The sequence below is a fragment of the Lonchura striata genome, chromosome 5 (genome assembly GCF_050655825.1).
Source record: "Lonchura striata isolate lonStrDom1 chromosome 5, ASM5065582v1, whole genome shotgun sequence".
Classification (NCBI taxonomy): Eukaryota; Metazoa; Chordata; class Aves; order Passeriformes; family Estrildidae; genus Lonchura; species Lonchura striata.
In genome coordinates this window covers 57,665,135-57,685,049 of record NC_140707.1, presented here as the reverse complement: position 1 = coordinate 57,685,049, position 19,915 = coordinate 57,665,135, and the positions used below count along the sequence as shown (strand labels likewise).

The 19,915-nt window shown below is 40.4% G+C and overlaps 1 protein-coding gene across 6 annotated transcripts in view; it reads left to right on the top strand.

Annotated features, from left to right (window-relative positions):
• Nucleotides 1-19,915, top strand: part of TC2N (tandem C2 domains, nuclear) — a 37,892-nt gene that overhangs the window by 459 nt on the left and 17,518 nt on the right. Inside the window, exons 1-6 of one of the 6 annotated variants that reach the window (XM_085582287.1) lie at nt 82-231; nt 9,884-10,077; nt 13,273-13,399; nt 14,036-14,269; nt 17,567-17,731; nt 19,458-19,549. In XM_085582287.1, the coding sequence (XP_085438413.1) occupies nt 13,333-13,399; nt 14,036-14,269; nt 17,567-17,731; nt 19,458-19,549 (558 nt within the window). In that variant the 5' untranslated portion in view covers nt 82-231; nt 9,884-10,077; nt 13,273-13,332. The other 5 variants (XM_021531953.3, XM_085582283.1, XM_085582284.1 and 2 more) reach the window with 5 other exon arrangements.

Here is a 19,915-nt window from a genome sequence, read left to right as displayed (position 1 = left end):
GCCGTCCCGGCGGGTACCGGGCCGGGCAGCGGGGCCAGGGCAGGGTCCCCGTCCGGGGGCCGCGGCGGGGACAGGGAGGTGCCGGCGGCGGGGACAGGGAGGTGCCGGCAGCGGGGACAGGGAGGTGCCGGCAGCGGGGACAGGGAGGTGCCGGCAGCGGGCAGCCGGAGCTGCCCCGACGGAGGCGGCCGAGTCTCTGCGATTCCCATCGACTTTGCGAGATGCAGGCAGGTAGGAAAGTAGTAACTGTTTTTAAGTACTGGAGAATTGAATCTTCATACAAATTAGGTCCGAGGTTCAGTTGTACTTAGAACAGTTTCGACGTGGTATTGCTGTATGAAAATGGCCTTCTAAAATTCAACTATTTTGTGTGAATTAGTAGCTAAGTGTTGGCACAGGCCAGCAATAGCTAATTAGATCCTCTTCATCTACACTTCAAGTAATTAGAGATGTGTTTTAGTCAAAACTCCAAAGGAAGTTGTGAATATAGCTAGACAGTTTCCCTCTGCGTGGGATGAAATTAGCATCAGAAAACACGTATTTACTGACGTTATGTCCTTCTGTATCCAAGAGCACTGCTAAAGTAGCAGGTATAATTGTAGGCTGTTTGAAGTTTCACAGTTGTTGAACCCATACCATGAAGCTGGATTCCTGGGTGTTTTGGATCACTCTGGTTGTTAAACAGCAATCTGAAATAATACCATCATTAATTAAGCTGATCTTGTAACTAACTCTCCTTTGATGGGGATTTGATTTCTCTAGATAAGAATGAAAAGGTCGCTATTGTGACTGTTCCTACAATGCATGCTCCCAGTCAGTCTGCTGTAATTGTGCAGGAGAATAACAAGATCTCAGCATGTCCTACAGCCGTCCAGTGCCTTCCCATCTAAAAGATCCTGTGAGCACCCACTCCTTGGAGCTGGACCCTTGCAGTCCTAACCCTCAGTCTCTGATCTGTGCAGGCTCAGGATTTTCCCAGTGATACTTGCTGAATGCATTGAGGTTTGCTGCTTTATGTTTTTATGCCTTTAGTTTTTACAGTGGTGATTAGTTGGGTGTCCAAGCTGTCCAGGCATTCAGAAGCAAGATGTACCTTGATAAGCTCTTCCTGGAGAGTCCAAGTCCATATCAGGGAATCAGCACTACTTAAAAACCATGCAAGGGAATACATTGCCGTGCCTTCCCACCACCACCCCCCCCTCCTGTTTTTTCTAGATTGTTTCTATAGCTGTTAGACACATGTGAAGAATCAAGTTCTGATTTTGCATCTTTCATTTCTCAAGAGAGTGCTAGATCCATAAACCTTTGTGCTAATCTGGGCTGGTGGCCTCTGGCTTCTTACTTATGAAACAATTTCACCTTGCTTTCAGAACACAAATATTCATTAGGTGAGTTTGATCTTACAACTCAGTGGCTAGGGCATAAATCCTAAATCCAGAAGTGGGGAAGTTTTAATTTTTTGTCCTTTTTCCAACTGTATGCTAAATATTAAAAAATATATTTGCAGAATGCATGTAGTTAAGCAATACCTAATTTCAAGAGAATACATTTATTACTAAAGTGTCCCTTGATTCTTGCCAATACTTATAAAAATGACACCTACTAAAAACGTTGCACCCAGAGGGTATGTTGGACTTCACTGATGCCACATGAATTCCACTGCCCTCCCCTGCATTTAATTTAGGTGATGGATCCCCAGGTGGTTAATTTCTCTTTCTTCTTCTGCTGTGGAAAGAATGAATGTGGGTGGGATTGTTCAGTCAGTCATGTGTGTGTAGGCTATTAATTTACAACGTTGGAAAAAAAGTTTAGGCACTGGTCTCTTTTTCTTTGTCCTAAACCTCAGGCTTAGTTGTTTTCCTTGTTTGTTCTGTCACTTGTTTAGTATGTGCTGGTTTGCTTTTCACTCAGCCTCCATTCATCCTACTACTGGTGGGTGGTTTAGTTTCAGTTGTAAGTTACTCTAAACGCAATCCCCAGGGCTGGGGCTTGGCTGTGAAATGGGCAGTCCTACTCTGTCCCCCCGTTTTCCCCACTGCATTCTGACCCCACCTTGTGCGGTCAACCGCAGGGAGAGTTAAAAACCTACTTATTTTTTTAAATGAAAAAAAAAGTTTGTTTATTTTGGTCATTTAATTTTGTATCTAATCAGTGAGCTGGGCGAGCTCACTGTGCAGCTGCATGTTTACTGGGTCCTGCAGGAACAGCTTTGGCAAGGCAGAGCTGAACAGCCCCCCCAGTAGCAGCCAGCCCTTTCAGCAAGTTTGGGACAGGCAGGTGCAGCCCCCGTGTGTGGTGGGCAGAGCCAGAGGACCTGCCTTACCAGGACAGCCTCAGCTAGGGAGCCAGAGTTTGGCTAGCTTAGGTCCCCTGTCTTGTCTCTCCTATCTGCTGTGGCTTATACTAGCAGTATACTTTGACTTTGGTGAAATGTTTATTGAACTTTTTTTGCTTGATTAAGGTGCTATTTACTTCATTTAGTGAATTTTATGTGATACATACCATAACCTGTTTCTCCCCTCTTTGGACTCTTGTTTAATTTTATAGGAGAATGGCTTTGTTTACTCTGAATTGCTATCTCCCCAGATACCTTAAATCTGGTAAATATTCTCTCTAATCTAAGTAGGACAACACCCAATCTCTGTCAGCAGAGAACTTAATATCTAATCTCTTTAAAGTGAAAGGCAGAGCAAGCTCTGACTTGAAGTAGACCAGTCTCTGAGTTAAGCCATGTTGTCGTTCTAGTTAGTAATGCTGCTCAGGATTAATTAATCAGAAGGATTGCTTATGCAGAGAGAATTTAGGTTGATAGCCTTTTCCAGGATGGATCTTCACATCTAAACTGAGAAGCCTCATGTGGGAAGAGGTCCAGAACCTGGGTTTGCTTGAAATTCTTTGTGTTCCAATATATTTTTTAATGAACTTAATACATCAAACCATGCAAAATTGGTGAGGATACTTGTCTTAAGTTTAATATGAGTATTTGTTTGCCTGTCATTGCAGCTGAAGTTTGCACTAATTCAGTGCCAAAAAGAAATTATGTCGTCAATCTGGTACTTATCTTTCCTGTAAATTGTACCCTGGTGATTTTGTTTTGAATCTTTGTTTTTCAGTGATCTAATAGTCAGACTTAAACTGGAGAGAACAGATAATTAGGTCCCCAATGAAGGGTGTTGATGTTTGGGGGGTCCTTGTGATCACTGCAATGGCCTGAGGAATGAGTTTTGGAGATTCTCCTTTGGCAATTAAACCAGCTTTGAAAAAAGCAGTCTAGAAGGGCCATGCCCTAATGACTTTGAAACCTCCATGGCATTCCATTAATTTAGCAGCTGTGCTTTGGAGCCTGGATTTGAGCTGGTGCAGGCTGCTGCAGCCTGGGCAGGGGTGCCTGGCTCTGGGCCCCGCAGCCCCTGTGGGGGTGTGTGAATGCACACAGTGCCTCAGCTCCGGCTGAAGCATGGAGAGCCTGAGGCTGCCTGGCTTTGGTGAGACAGCCTCATCAACAGAGCTGATGGGGAGGGGGGCCCTTCTCTCTGAAGGAATGCATCCCCTCTCTCCCAGAGTTGTCGTGCCTCTGGGCAGAGGGGCTGGATGTGGCTTTGCCCACCCTGCTTGTTGAAACTGGGTCAGGTCAGGTGGGACATGTGGTCCTTGACCAGGACTTGTCAGGGGCTGGAGAAATGCGAGGCTGTGGCAGAACTCTCTATAAAATTCAGGCCTGCAGTCAGTCCACTGTGTTCATACATCTTCCAATAAGGAAAGCACCTGCCATGCAGAGAGGAGGGTTAGTCAGGATAAGGTTTAAAAGTCACTTGAGCAGTGCCTTTGTGGTTAGTGGTGAATTGATACAAAAGCAAGTTATATCCTGTTTCTGAGAGAAATTTTGTTGTTTAACTCTCCTAAGTGACAGCAAAACATTCTCAAGACCAGTTTAATTTTGCAGTAAGGAGAAATTCTAAAACTTTTAATTCTGTGTTGATTTTGTTGGGTTTTCTTTCTCCATTATTTACTTTTGCAAAAGGGGCTTGTTGGCCTCTAGACTGGGAACTTTCTCTGACTTTCCCATTCAGGTTCTCTGTCTTCTCAGCAGTGACCAGAGTTGCAAAAAATTTATTCCATGAGGCCTTAATAAAACACAGAACATCTGCCTAAATTACTCTGGCTTTCATTCCATTCAGTGGTATATGCACTTCCAGATCTAATTTTTCACCAGTGTGTGAAATCATGGGGCCAAAATCTCTCAGGAAGAGAGATTTAACCTCAATAGGTTTTTTTTTAATAACCCATAAATTTATGGTATAGTTGTTGTTCGCTGTGTTGTTAAACAGTTCTGTCCTAAGGGAAAACAGGGAATGGTAGCTTCATGCTGCCAGCTTCTGCTCTCAGGACCTTTGTCTTCTCAGAAGGGAGCAGAGCCCCACCACCATGCCCCAGAATTGTAGCAGCATTTGGCCAATAATGACTGGGATCTTAGATAGTGCCATTAAATGGAGACAGTTTTGATTTCTGCTGTTTCTCCCCATGTCTGTGCAAACTCCTTGAAAAATGCCTCTGTTACACAATGCCTGGTTACCACTCATCTGGCTGGGCAGCTGCCAACAGCTCCAGCTAGTACAGCTCTCCAAGAGGCACTGCTGGGGCTGTTACAGTAGTTCTGGGTTCCTGGTCTGGGTGGATTTAATGCAAAAAGTAATAAATAGTTGTACTTTATAAGGACAGTATCCTTCTGGACTTTTATTTTAGTGTGTGTTTAGGCAGCTTCCTGAGCTCAGTACACATGCCCTGCGGAACCATGCTCCCAGTCTGGTTTGGATTTGAATTATTTAAGATCAGTTCCCATTTCCTGTTCTTGATTCATTCGTTTAACCTGTTTTCATATATGAAATGTACTTGAGTCACCTTTTCTTTCTTAATCTCAGACAGTCTTTCAGCTTTTATCTGTACAACCTACAAATTTGCTTCCTCTCACCACTGTGTAACTGGTTCTACAATGAGAGTATGGAGCAGAACTGGGAATCCTCACCGATTGGAAACTCCATAATTGACTGGTTTTTTTGTTTTCATCATGAAACGATAACAATTATGTATTAAAAACTATTAAAAAACTGCTTCACCTAAAACAAAGCAGCATGTGCCCAAGTATATGTTTAGAAATTAAAACAAGAAATTAATTCCTGTTTTAATAGTAATGAAACTATTATTCCATGCAAAACTACTTAGATTTCCTTCTTTCTTTTATTTTCTTCTTTTTTTTTTTTTTTTTTTTTTTTTTCCCTCCAAATATACAGAAGAGCTGTTTGCATTAGCTGTCTGGATGGTATATGTGTATCCATGTGTTTTTTTGTATGACTCTGTGGTCATGGCAGCAGCTGAGGAATCCTGAATGCCATTTAATGCTCTTTTTCAGTGTTGCATTGAGCTGGTTTCCAAGGGCTATCTTTTCAAAACTAGACACGTTTAGCTATGTTAGGGAACTCCACAGGCAGATGCTCTTGCCTAAAATACCTTCTTCTTGGCTGTCTTGTTGAAAAATGAATCCAGATGTTTCCAGTTTTGTTTGATATCAGAGCTATAGAAGGACTGCTGACAGTTCTATTTTCATGGCTTCTTGGCATTAACAGCAGAAAGAGAAAAAATTGGATTAAAACCTGACACAGAATACATAAAGAAAGTCTTAAGTTTTAAGTTAGACTATAAAGTAACAATTGGTGATTGTTGTGATTTGTTCCTAATCTGCTTAGAGCAAAGGACTTATCTTATGTTGAATTCTTTTCATGTTCTCATCAAAAGCCAAGTTCTTTTTTTATAGATATTTTAGTCTCTTCAGCTTTTTTTTCTGGTGTCCTGACTTCAACTCTTGCTTTGCCATTTTCCATCTGAATTCAGAAAGGTCTGTAGTCCAATATAATGGATTTATTATTTTGTTTACTGCCCCAAAACATATAATATTTTAAATTCTTGTCCAAGTCAGTGAATTTATCTTCAGTTCGCAGGAACAGTGTTGTCAGATCAGTAATTGGAAGAATTGGTTACTTGCCTAATGTAACATTAGAAAGAAACATTATATCAACTTTTACAGCACAAAGCAGAGGAGATTCAGCATATTAAAATCCCAAGTTTTAAGCTTTGTCATGGGATAGATTTATAATGTTTCCTTCTTAATTCAAATATAAATCTCACACAAGAAAAACCGGTTCAGATTTAAGGAAATTTTTTCTTTTGGCACTTGTAAATTGTATTATTAATGTTTTGCATACTGGGGTAGGATTGGATTAGGTCTACATTTAAGGGCTGCAGGTGCAAGGCTGTAGTGCTAAACCAGAGGCAGGGTGTCCCTGGGGCCCCGTCAGAAGGACAACTTTGGATCCTGTACTCGTGCCAGGGTTTGTTCCCCTTCTCCAAGGGGTGCCTGAAAAGCAGAAGCAGTTGTTCCTGTAGCACAATAGCTCAAGCACACACACCTGCTCAGCTTTATTTTTCTTTGGGGAAGTAGGCAGGAGCAATTAGTTCTTCTTTGTGATGTACTCTGGTGCTCTGTGCCTGAGCTTCGTGTGCAGATGTGCTGAAAGCCATTTGGCTTCCTCCAGGCTGGAGCCCTGGGAAGAAGCAGCTGCTGAGCTGAATGAGACCACAGCTAGATTGCACAAGTGATCTTTAGGGTTCAGCTCAGGGCCTGCACAAAGAGAGACATACATTAGATCATCTTTGTCTGGGCAGAGAAGCTGGAAAGAGAAGGCAAAGCTGGAGTGGGACACAGTATGTTCCCTCAAAAATGCATGTGGGAAGATGTAGCTGCTCCAGGAGAAGTTTCTGCCCTGGCACAATTAGAGCTAGACCTCATTGGCAGGAAAAGATACAAAGCAGCTCACGGGCTCACAGTGAGATTTGCTTTTACTGCTATGACAACACCTAAGCTAAGAACTGATATTGGAGGTGTTTTTCTTTCCCTCGAAAGAAGCTTGCTGAAGTTAAAGAATATTTTTGTACAGTTGTCACATCCTGACTGATAGCAGGAACATATTAAGCCCTCCGCCGATAACAAGAGTTTTAAACTTTGCCTGCAACTGTTACCTGTAGGAGAGCCCAGCAAACAGTATCTTACCTAAATGCTATGGCAGTCACCAAAGGGAAGGGGGAGATGCTCTCTGCAGTCTCCCACCTTCCTCATCTTCTTCACTTGCTCAAAATGCAGTCAGAAGGATGCAGAGCCAATAGTGGACTGGTAGTTTGGAATGTCAATACAGTGCTGTGAGAGCGAGAGCAAGCTTGTCTTTACAAGTGTTATGAAATGAAATATTTTCTCACCTTAAATTATCTTGTGATATTGTTGAATCTGAGTTGGATAGTTCCTGGAGATAGAGTTAAAATATCAGTAGTGAAGGAAATTAGTTATTGTCATATTTTCTGAAATAAAAACATGTCTTTCTGCTTAACTTACTGAGTGTAGTGCAGGCATAACTTGTTGAAATCCAGTGGTATCAGAAGCTATGGGGAGTAGGACAAGGGCTCATAATAGGCTTTCTAGTGTTCAAAAGAAAAATCCTGCTTTAGCAAACTGTGAGTGAGAGGAGGTTGCAGCAGAGGACTGTGACAGTTCAGACCCATGATCTGTTCCATTCAGTTTCCTGTTTTTGTGATCAGTGAGACGAACATGTAAAATTTCCCATGATGGGCTGCTGTGCAGTCCACACACTTGCCAGTGTGGGAAGATGCTTCCTGAGCCTGGGCAGTTGGTGGTTTGTTTGCATCATGGAGTGTGACTTTACCATCTACTTCTGTTCCCTGATTCAACTGCATAACTGCTTAAATAACACTGGGAGTCTCTTTGCCCAAAGCAGGTTGTGCAATGGTCTGTCATAAAATCTCCATCAGCTAAACTAGGTTAATGATGCATGGTCCTCTCTTCAGTTTTAAATATGCAATTGCACTCTTTTTTTCATTTGCTGGACTGGGAGAGTTTTGCATCTCTTCATTGTTTCTGTTGAACTGTTTGTAAGATGCCGCTCACAAGAATGTCTTTCTGGTTGTGTCCTTCAAAAGCCTCATAACTTTTCTTTTTCGGTTGAGTTATTTCTGCATCTTCTTTGTGATCCACTGCTTTCAGGGTGAAATCCCTTTTTTTTTCCGGTCACAAAAAAAGAGCCTCATATTATCTTAATTTCCTTGGAAGGCAGAAGAAGTGGAATAATCTCTGCATGCAAATTTCAAGAGCTTTTGTGCTCTTCCAAGAGTTGTGGCTACAAGCAGAGAAGGAGGGTGTATGTATGCACACACTCACTAGTTACTGCACGTGTCACTGCTGTGGGCTTCTTCCAGAAATAGATCTAGAAAGGAGCTTCTTATCATACACCTGGTAGGTGTGTGTTGGCATGACATTTTTTGTTTCCTTTTCTTGTAATTCCTGCAGACATCCTGCTACTGCTGAAGTTTATAATGAATAGGAATGAAAGCTGTGTCCTGTCTTTTCACATGCTCAGGCCCACTTGAAGTACCTGTCTCTCCTGTGTGGGCAGTACAAGTCAGACCTGCCTACAGTCCCCAAAAAAAGTGTTTGTTTTTTGTTTTTTTTAAACTGTAGGCTTTATGGGCAGGGTACATGTGTTGTCCTTGCTGCTGTAGTAGTAAAGTACCTGGAGGCACATGTCTCAAACCATTTAGACTGTTTTACTAGGGTTGGCCAGTTTTGAGAAGTGGTAGCCATCAGGCACCTCTCTTCAGCTGGAGATCTGTGCTGAGAAGGGTGCACAGCTCTCAGACACTCCCCCCCAGAAGCAAAACCACCAAACAGCTGGCTGTAGAAGTTAAGCCTTGAGCAGCATCTGCACCATCAAATGATAATCCATCTGACCTGCATCAGAAGCAGCTTTTGCTGTGCTGTCCTTCTGTAAAACATCTGGAGACCTGAGCTGGTCCTGTTATGCTCTCTGAAGGATTTCTATGACTGGGTCTGACTGCTTCTTCTGGATCCGAAAGGCAGAAAGTCATAGGGCAGCATAAACAGGTAGCAGAAGAGGTATCAAAAACGAGGTGCTTGGCTGAGGTGTGAACTAGCAAGCTTGAGCTGACTTTCTCCAGAGGGCAGATCCTCATGTGTTGCAAACTGTCCTGACTCCTCTGAGGCTCCTGGAGTTGTAGACGCTTATGTCATTCAAAGATCTGTCCCAAATGCTTTATAACAACTGATAATCCCTATTTCTGAGTATTTTATTTTACACATCCTGCTGTGTGAGAATTTACTGCTACTAGAATTTTGCTGTGCTATGTTTCTAAAATGCAGATCTAAGAATGTGTTGTCTACGTTTATGACTGGCAATAAATCTCAAAATGTTTGAAACCACTGGCTTAGCCAGCTTTCCCTGTTGGAGAACAGCTATTTCACCTCTGTTTCTCTTCTGTAGTTATAAATGTGTTACCTGTTCAACTCCTATGGAGCAGAGCTGTGACTAAATGCAGTAAAATTCATTGGCAACCTGCAGTCTTGTTGCAAAATACCCTTTCTCATAAGGCAGTAAAGACCTGACATTTCTTTTCAGACTACTTTCAGCTTTTAATATTTAATATTGCGATCACCTGTTTTCTATCATGTTCTTTTTATTTAATGAGTTGTTGAAAATATTTACTTTCTTCTCCAAACATCTCTGTCTTGTAATCATTCTGGAGGCATTTGGAACTAAAGTTTTTGATACTCAGTTTATCTGATTTTAGCTCAGTCAAAATTTCTATCAGAGGAATCTGGATATCATTAAGATAATTTATGTTTTCCATCTAAACCCATTAAAATAATAGTTATTATAATTCTCTAGGCTCAGTGTATGTGTGTGGTTAGGTTTTAAACTGCTGTTTCCAGGATGTTCTAATAAGATTGGCTCTCATTTTGCCTTAGTGTGGAAGTACTCTTGCTGAGTTACATTTGTTTATCTTACTTCGGCTTGATACTGGGAAGAGTGAAATGAAATGGCTTACTGAATTTGGTGAAAAACATCAAGAAAGAGAGAATTTGACACACGAGTGACAAACTGGGTTCAGTTCCCTCCTCTGCAAACTGATTTCTCTCTGTTCATTTGTCAGAAAATGAAGGTAAATTCTCTTTTTCCCTATCCTTTTGTCAGTCTAGAATCTCAAAAATTGAAGATGTCCTTGTTACGTGCATATTGCCTAACAAAAACTGACTTCAAAAATTAGAGATAGTGTCAAGGAGTCTTCTTGTTAAAATGGATGGCATTGCTGAGAAGTCAGTACTTCTTTGGGATTTGGTGGTGCACCTAACAAATGTTTCTACAGTTCTGGTTTATTTCATAAATATGTTCCCAGATAAATTCATGTTAGTACAACCTTTTAACAACTGTTAAATTGTATACTGAGGATTTTTGGGTAGCCAGCACCAGCAAAAGGATCTGGCTTGTGGGCTAAGTTTAACTTTGATAGAAATGTCAGCTTCTGTCAAGATCATTAAATACTTGCTTAATCTTCTACAATGCTTTTGTTTATTTTCAGTTAATAAAATACACAATAGAACCTGCTAGATTTCTTTCTCTCCCACATGGTTAAGAGAAAACTTTTGCATGCATTGAAAATTGTATAAATAACTGTAGGCAGCTTGGAAAATAGATACAAGAAAATATATTAAGTGGGAGCCAAGCCATCTAATGTCAGGATTGCTCAAACAAAAAAATCAAAACAAAACAAAACAAAAAAACCCACAACAATATTTATCACGGTAGTTTAATTAAGTGAATTAAAACTTTTAAAAGTAATTGAGACCATCCATGTTATTGATTCCATAAAGCACTGTAAGGAGAATGAAGGAGCACTGTGTCTAAATAGCCTTTCCCTCAGCAAATGCAGTCTTTTTTTTGTAACATGGCTGTGGTGTAAGTCTAGGGACCCAGGTGCAAGGTTTGTCACTGAACCCATTACATTTGTAAGCTTAAAGAAGTGTAAACAGTGTTCTAGTCTCTTAGTCATGGAACTTTCTTCTCAAACTCCTCTAATTAAGCTAAAACTGAAATGGAGGCTCTAAGATGGGTGTCTATATCCTTGGGCATTGATATTGCCTTGCCTATTGCTAAAGAGCAATCTGTAATCCTAATTCTTCTTTACAGTAGGCAGTAATGAATTGCTTTATATTTGTCTTTAGATAGAAGAAAAATGTATGAATATTTGCATATTGATAAATGGGGGAAAAATGTAATGGTTAAAGACTATCACAGCTGACTTTGCATTACTGTGAAAAACATGGTCTTTTTTAATGATAGAATAGGAGTTGTACAACTGCATTATAATTTTTAAATCCTCAATATCCATAGGAAGCCCTTTCTATATAAGGCACTCATCCCTGTGAAGGAAGGCAGCTGCTTGTGACAGATGATTTTCATTTGTTTATTTGCTGAATTAATTGTTCCAGCTAAACAATTCCCTACCATGAACTGTAATTTTCTCTGATGAAGAAAAATGAATTTTTCTACTTTATGTAGCTAGAAAGGGCAGTACTAATATTTTGGCTTCTTCTCCAGCAGTAGCAAATAAATTCTATCTGGACATTTTGAGATAAAAGTCTGTTTTGCCTGTGCAAACTGCCACTGAGGCTTCGATACCATTGTTGCAAAGCTTAGAGCAAACAGAGCAGCTGTTTTAGTCCAGTTTAAACATGGTGAACAAGAGTGAAGCATATTAACTCCAGCTGTGTACTGATAACAGCTGGGAAGGAAAATCACTGTAAGGGAACCCAAAGTAAAGTATTAGCAGCCTTGGCTATCATGAGTATGCCTCCAAGGGAGGAGCAACAATGAAAATCTGATCATTAGAACCATGGAGAATTTAATGAGAAAATCTCATGTCTCCTTTCATGCTCCTGTAAAGATGCAGACCAGGTTCTGGTGCTAGTGGCATTGCCTCTGAAGATTTTTGATGCAGGTCTCTTGCTGTATTCACACTCACAAGCAATTTTAAGATGAAGGCAAGTACTGAGAAAGGGATTCTGTGCAAAGTGATTGTGTTTTTGTTAGAGGAAGTGTCCATAGCTTAGTATCTCCACCTAACATTTACAGAATTTGAGGGGCTTTTAATGCAAGAAAAATTTAGTGTTTATTACAGTTATTTCCATAGACTTTGTGTGATTCTCCAGCTGTCTTTGACTATACGAAGAAAATTATGGCACTGTTCAAGCTACAGTGGGAATGAATAGTTTCTGTGTTGGAATGCAGATGCTTTCAGAAATTTCTTGCAATTGAAGTAACTAAGCAAACATGTCCATTTTTCATTTTTTGGAAAAACTGGATATTTTCTCCATCCTTTCACCCTCTGTCTTACTTGTTGTCTTCCTCATCCCTTCAGCCTATGTTCATGTTCTGTTTGGTGTCTTCTAATCTTCATTGAGTTAGAATTGTGTCTTGGGTATGTTCTTCTAAGAACATACTTTAGAACATACTTTGTGTACTTTAGGTGGATGTAAGAGGACTAGACTTAGCTGAAGTTTTGGACAGGAGGCAGTGCAGCTGTCTGTGTCTCTCTGAAAAGAGAACATAAGGATATGAATAAAGACATTTAAATGAGGCCAGTTAGCATTGTCATAAAGTTCTTATAATGTTAACCAGCTGTTAGAGACTTGATCTCATTCTTTCGTAGATTACATGCCTCTTATTTTGCTAAAAGTCAGCGTGCTTTATTTCTGTGTGCACAGCAAACAATTATATAATAAACCAGGTCTTCAGTTTCATGTGTATACAATTATGAGAAAGCAGTAGCTTCTCAGAGAAGGCAATTTTGGCATCAAGCCTGTTTTCAAGTTAAAAGTATGGAGTATGTAGAGTGAAAAATGTAAACACGTATAGATGTATGTGAAAATAGTAGGGGAGTGAAAGAGGATAGAAGAAACATGAACAAGGGAAACAGAATTAAAAACACATCTTGCAAATGGCTTGACAATACCATGTCAAAATAGTTGTAAAGCTGAGTAAACTCCAAAGCCCAGTGGCACACACAAATATGAGGAGAATTTTAGTGTTCCCAAAAGACAGGGACCTGTCTGAGTGGATCACTGAAAGTATTTGAATGCCATATGTTAAAACTATCTCTTGCCTTGTGCTTTTATATAAAAGTGATTTTTCTCAGTGAGAGAAATCTGATGGCTCTGATCCTTTTATGACTGTAGTAACTTTCTGATTGATCCTGGGACTGTGTACAAAAAGCAACTGCATATTAAATAGCTGATAATACTGCATTCTGATTTTACTTACTCTCATCTACTATGGTTTGTTTTATTGTGTTTTTCAGGTCTGATAGCTGCACTGGATCGCTGATTGAGGTCCCCTCTAAATTATAATACTGAAAACAATGGCAACAGAATGTATAAAAACCTGCTGTAAATTGTGTTTCTGCATGGACAAGGAAAAAAATGATTGTGAGTTCTGACATAATGAGGGTTTAATAAAAGTTTTGCTGCATTACTGATGAGATTTCCCATTAATAGAATGACTGTGTTACTCCTGATAAACTTGATTCCTCTTACAACATCCAAAATTCTTTTCATACCTCCACTTCACACCATGGAGATTGAACCTGTGCTTGTTATTATTATGAATTGGAACTGAGAAATGACAGTTGTCTGAAGTCTGTCTTTGCAGTTAAAAATACAGTCCAAAAAAGCCAGCTTTTTTTACCGAAGGTTGTGTAAAGGTCTTATATCTTCAAACTCTCAGAATTTGAATGCTTTTTTTTTCTCTTTATACTCTGTGGGTATTTTTAAATTTGTTAGGATTTTCTTTGGCATCTTATTTGTTTGAAGAACTCATCTATGATACAAGTGTATCTCTTGTGCAAATTCATTTAAGAAGGTAGCTATAAATATAGAAGCTTGGACAACAAAGAGTTTGGATCAGTACAGGTGTCAGGAAGATCTTTTCCTGGTGCTAGTCCTGAATGCTACTAGCAGCTGTTAAGTCATGTATCAAGCAGAGATACTATTAAAGAGATCTGTTTGTAGTATTGTTCAAAATTAATGCACATGTGTACTGTCTGTCTTGCTCTTTATTTTTAGCAGTTTCCATGGTGCAGGAATCTGAAGCAGTAGCTGCAAGCAAGCCAACTATTGTAGAGCAGCCTCCATTGTCTTCTGTGTCAGTGAAGCGTCAAGTTGGCTGTTCTGAGGATTATTTGCTTTCTAAACTGCCCCTGGATGGTCAGGAGGTACCATTTGTGGTTCCTCCATTCAAACTGGCTTATGTACAGCCAAAGAACCTTCCCAGTATCTCACATGCTGGAGGGATTAAAGGTAAAATACAGACACTATTGCTGAAATTGTTGTTTAGCTTCTGCTGCACCTTGAATGTTGTCAAGTATTCCTACTGAAAACGTGTTTGCAGACCTTTGCAGAAGCTTGGTCTTGTTTCAAAGAATCATAGATTATGCTGAATTGGAAGGGACACACAGGGATTATCAGGACACCCCATGAGTCACACCATGTACCCGAGAACAGTGTCCAAACACTTCTGGAACTCTGTCAGGCTGCTGCTGTGACCATGTCCCCAGGGAGAATGGGGGAGCTTGTTTCTTTTCTCTCTGGACACCCAGAGAGGCTTTGGGAAGTATGTCATCCAACTGTGAATCTCTGTGACATTGTATGAATAAAACTGAGTGGAACAATTGCACACCAATGCTCATACTCAAAAGTAATGGAAGATGCTTAAAAGAAATGGAATCTTTAGAGAGAATTTATTAAATTTATAGGAAAGACCTAACATATCCCCAGTATCCATATCTCTCAAGTAAAAGAAGGAGGGTGTTCTTTCATGGTTAATATTCTGCTATGTTGTAACATACTAACACATCTTCCTTTTCAAATTTTGCCTATAGATGACAGGGGCTACTGTCTGGCAGAATTTTTTGTCCCTGCTATTTTCTCTTTCCTGTTTTTCGGGAGGCCAGGGGGCACAGAACCCCTGTTACGAGGTTTCATATGATACTACTTCTTTTCTGCTTTGCAACAGTCTTGTACTTCATCCTGTTACTCCCATACTCAAACTGCCAAAATGAGGTGCGTGCAATTTAGACACAGTGGCAGTTAAAAAGTGAGTTACAGAGCATATGCTATTGTTAGGCTTTTAGTCCTGCCAGGAGATGCTTAGAATTAGGTAAGGGACAATTCTGGCACAGAGACAAACCTGAGCAGTTGTTTTCTCTAGGGTTGCTTTGCCTCAAGGACGTGATAAGCTGGTAGTACCTTCTTAGTCCCATGTGACTTTATTTCCTTTCTGAAGGTGAAAAGCCTATCAATCATATGTTGCATAACAACTAATGCAGTACTACCTAACTTTTTTGTTTTTGTAGGGTTTTATTCCCACCCTTCCTTCTTCTCCTCCCTAGGTCCCTGCTGTTGCTTCTTTCCTGCTCCTGCAGGCCTGTTATCAAACTTCTTTCCCACCCACTGCTGCATGTACCACTGGCACCACAGCCGAGCTAAGCAGCCTAGCAGAGCTGTTCAGTACAGACTGGCCATTCTATACCCCATCTTCCAGTGGGCTTCATTTGGCATGTCAGCAGCCATTAACAGGCAGCTGAAGAGTTGGAGGTAGAACCTGTGAGGCCCCCTCATCTCTGAGCCTGATCTCCCCAGTTACCTGCTATTTCAGTAGCTAGTTTTTGTAAGTCCATAGTTGGATATACTATGGAAAAGCAGGACATGCTCCTGGTTATCCCCTTTCTTGCTGGGTCTAGGTTTAGGCTCTGCCTTGCTTAGTCTAATCTCATCCTCAAGATACAGTACAGAGAAGTTCATCAGGGACTCTGAGGCATGGATGTTCTCCAGAGAAAAAGGAATATGTGTCTAACAGCCTTTAGATGAATGTTGTCCTTGATCATGCTGTTCTTACACAATCTTAACAGTCAGTGACTTGTCTGTGTTAAGAATTCTGCTTCCTAATAATTTCCGAAGGACCTGATGTGGTCCTTTAGGCTACAAGCTGTTATATCTTCTGGCAGGATGACCTGACTCTTCATAATTGAGTCTCTTAAGCAAATATTTTAAATTTTTGAACAAGTATTGAAAAGTGACTCTTATGTCAAGTAGGCAACTTTAATTTCTCTTTCCAAATAAAAATGCTATTTTTTTTAAGTACAGATTTAAGCTGTATAAAGTTGTGCTTTAAAGTGCAGTGTTTACTTTTTAGGGAGATTTGCTAAATGAAATGAAGTGTGCTGTCATTCTTTTTTCACATTAGCCAAAGTACCAGCATACTAAAAAAATGTATTCAGAGTACTTTTTTCTTAGACCATTGTTAAATATCTGTGGAAGTCCAAGTCCTGCTCTCAGTTCCTCACCATTTTCTGTGCATGTCTGGCCATTTTCCTTTAGTGAAACAGGACATGCTCAGTGTTAGCTCTTGGCAACCCTTCTGAAAGCAATTAAGTTCTGGCAGCCTTTCTCTCCTGCTTACTGCAGTGTGTCTCATGCTCTCACAGAAGTAAGCTAGCAGGAAGAAGTGCTCCTGGTCTGGAACACTGGATTTTCCATCCTCTACTGTGTAGCAATTCTTTGTGGCCTCACTTTTAGTGTTCATCCTTTGAACACTGAAATCATCCTTGAGCATGATTTACATCATGCTCGAGCCCATTTTGCTTGAGTTCTTGCTTTGTCACTGCCCGTGTTCCATTTCAGTGTTTTAGTTTTTTACTTTACTAACACATGCAGGAGAGGACTCTTGAGCAGTAGTAGTTTGCCTCTTATGGTGCAAGACACCTGCAGAACTGAAGGCATTTTATTGTGGAGTAAAGACCCTTTTAAGAGATAGGTTGAAGTCCAGGGAGGTGAAGCAAAGGAAGCAAGTATCAGAGTTTGGCAGAATCCAGGTCATCCCATTCTCTAATGTGCTGTTACTTATGGCTTCTTTTCAGTCCAGACAGTAAAGAACACTACAGCAATGTTCTTCACTGTTTTGCTGACCAAGGCATACATGGTTTTTCTGAAATTATTATGGGCTGAGTAAAGCTGAGAAATTATTATGGGATGGGATTCAAGCAGCCTCAGATATGTCTACTAATGCCTCAGCCAACAATTCAAGTAATTTTGGACCAGTGATTTTACCATGGACAGACTTGCCATGGAAAGTAGATAAGGGGACTGCAGTCAGAAGCTGCATTATCTTTCCATACAAGATCTTCCTGAAGGTCTGGGGGTCCATTAGTTCAGTAATAATATGCTGGGGGTGGGTAACTAAGTAATTTGGAGGTTTTCTGTATACAGAGTGCTACTTTTCCTGTTAACTTCTGTCTTGCTGTCTGTCTTTGGAGCCTTCTGTATTTAACTACTTAGGCATTTACTACAAAACCCCAAGAGAGGGTATGCATAGTTTTTTATGGTAAATTTAATTCCAGTGTTTGCTCACACACTGTGGACACCTGACATAATGTGAATGTGTGTTTTCTTTTTCTTTTTTTTTTCCCCTTTACCCAAAGTAGGTAATACTGAAATATTTTGTCCTTTGCCCTGGAGGCACTCTGCCTGCCTTATGAAGCCAGGCAGCATGTGCTATGTCTGGAACTTTTGCATTTGATGTTTACTTGTGCTCCACAGAGTCAGCCAGAGCCTCGTTTGGCGAGCGGAAGGCAGAGCTGCACGGCGTGTACCAGTGGCCCGGCTGTGACGTGTACAACCCCTTCTACCTGGAGCATCGTGTTTCACCAGATCTCGTCAGGCGCTTCCAAGCAAAATCAAATAGTAGGAAATTGTATGGATCAGGTGAGAAGGACCACACCCTTGCTTCTCTGTCTTCTTCCCTTTTTCTGGGTTTATAGGCAAGAGGAATAAAAGCCATTAGTCTACAGAAGACTTGCATGGTTATCGCAGTTCTCAAGCTTGTTGGTGTGATATGGACACTCCTTGGTTGGTGAATCAATCTGCAGAGCAGCTCTGCTTCATTTTCAGCTGTACTGTTACTTTTTGTCTTTTAGGGGCTTAACAAGGCTTGCATGCAGGTAGAGAAATTAGTAAAGTGAGATTCTGTAGCTGCCTCTGATCCAGACCAACATGCAGTACTGGAGATTTCAGCTACCAGTAAGAGAAGTGAGGGAGATGGAAAAAGGAAGCCAGGCAGTATGTTGAGTAGGAGGAGTGCCTGAGGAGTACATATATGGGGAGAGGAGCAAGCACCAAGAAGCATTCAGGAACAGATGATAAGAACAGGTGCAAAATGGGGCATGATGTTATATGCCAGCTTTTTTTTTGAAGCTACAGCAATGTCCCCACTTCTCAGTGTGTAAGAATGAGGGAGGGCTGTGAGATAGTAAAAGTTTAGATAGAAAGTGTTTGGCTACCTAAGTAAAAATTGTCTTCTGTGCTGTTCATTGGTGTATGTATCCTGGAGTGAATGCTGTTCTGACTGAAGTAAATGACTGGTTATTGCTTGTGATTGCTAAGGCAAATGCATTCAGAAAACTCCAACACTCCAGGAAAGGCACATGCTCTCCATGAAATCGGAAGCTGGCAACAGCTCTCATTTTTAAAGGTGTTTTATTTAGAATGGTATAGCATTCTTATTTTCAGCTGGGGGAAAATGTCTCAGTCTGTGTTCTGTTTTAAAAGAATTCTGAATCACCATAGAGACTACATGAAAAGACTATTCCATATATATTTTTTTAAGAGAACAAAACACAAGAAGAATTTTAGCAGCCTTTTACACATATGGTTTTACCAGGCTTTGTAAGCACGTGTGGTGGGAGCCAAATGGGTTTTATTAAACTGTCTTGGACATCTTCCCTTCAGTCCATCATCTCTTTTTCCATTTTTCCTCAATAAAGTGAACACTTTACTAGTTTTGTCTTAGAAAGTTTAAACATAAGAAAGGTTTTTCTAGTCTGTCTAGAGTACAGTTCTAAAATTGTTCATCCAGAGTTTTTTGACAGGCATTTCAGAACTTAGAACTTCATGCATTATAAACTATTAAAACTCTAACTCTAAACCTAGTTTGTCACAGCAAATATTTTTCATGTGTGTGGGTTTAGAACTACAGAATGTGTTTATTTGGAAGGTGCAAAATTAAATTCTTGAATTTTAATGTGAAGCCCCTTCTCTTCATCTTAAAAAAACTCCACACAAACTGAAAAGTAAATTCATTAATGATATTCTGAAATTCTACTTATTATTGGTAAGCAACATATTTTTGTGATTAAAATTTTTCTGCTTTTTTATATTTTATAGACAGCTTTCTGTCTAAAAACTGAGGTTTTTTCTTTAAAATTTTAGTTTTTTGAAAAAAGACACCATATCTTTACCCCTGTCCCATCCCCATGTTCCTGGCAAACATTACTAGATAACAGCAGATCATACTATCTTTAAACCATTTTGGTCATTTGTACTCTATAGGATTGAACAGATCCTATTTCCAGCAGTTTGTGAAAGTTATTAACAGGTTTTTTCCCTAGCAATGGTGTTGATATGATTTTTATTGTTCTTTTTGCCTTATTAGTTAGTGATTTAAGACCCAGTGCTTTGCCTGGATCCCTTGATGTAAGCCGTTCGATGTTTGACCTCAGGAGCCCACCTCACCGATTCATGAAGGTGAGTTCCCCTTGTAGCCAAGGTCACACTGAAAGCCCAGCTTAGTGTATCTGTTCCCACTGCATTGTTTCCAAAGTAAACACTGGAGGGCATTGCACTGTACACTGGGAGGACTGGAGGGAAAATTTCAACATCTTGACCAACTTCAAGAGGCTTTTTCCTGGTATCTCCTCTGACATTTGCTGTTCTAGCCCAACGGGGCTGTTGAGAAACCCAAGTAGGCTGTTAGGCAGGACAGGACAGACAGCATGTCATGGTTCATCATCTTGTGGTTTCTTCCATCAGTTGAACAGTGGAAGTTCCCACTGACACAAAACACTGTTAATTTATTTTTGCTATAATAATCTTATATATCCATGAACTTGT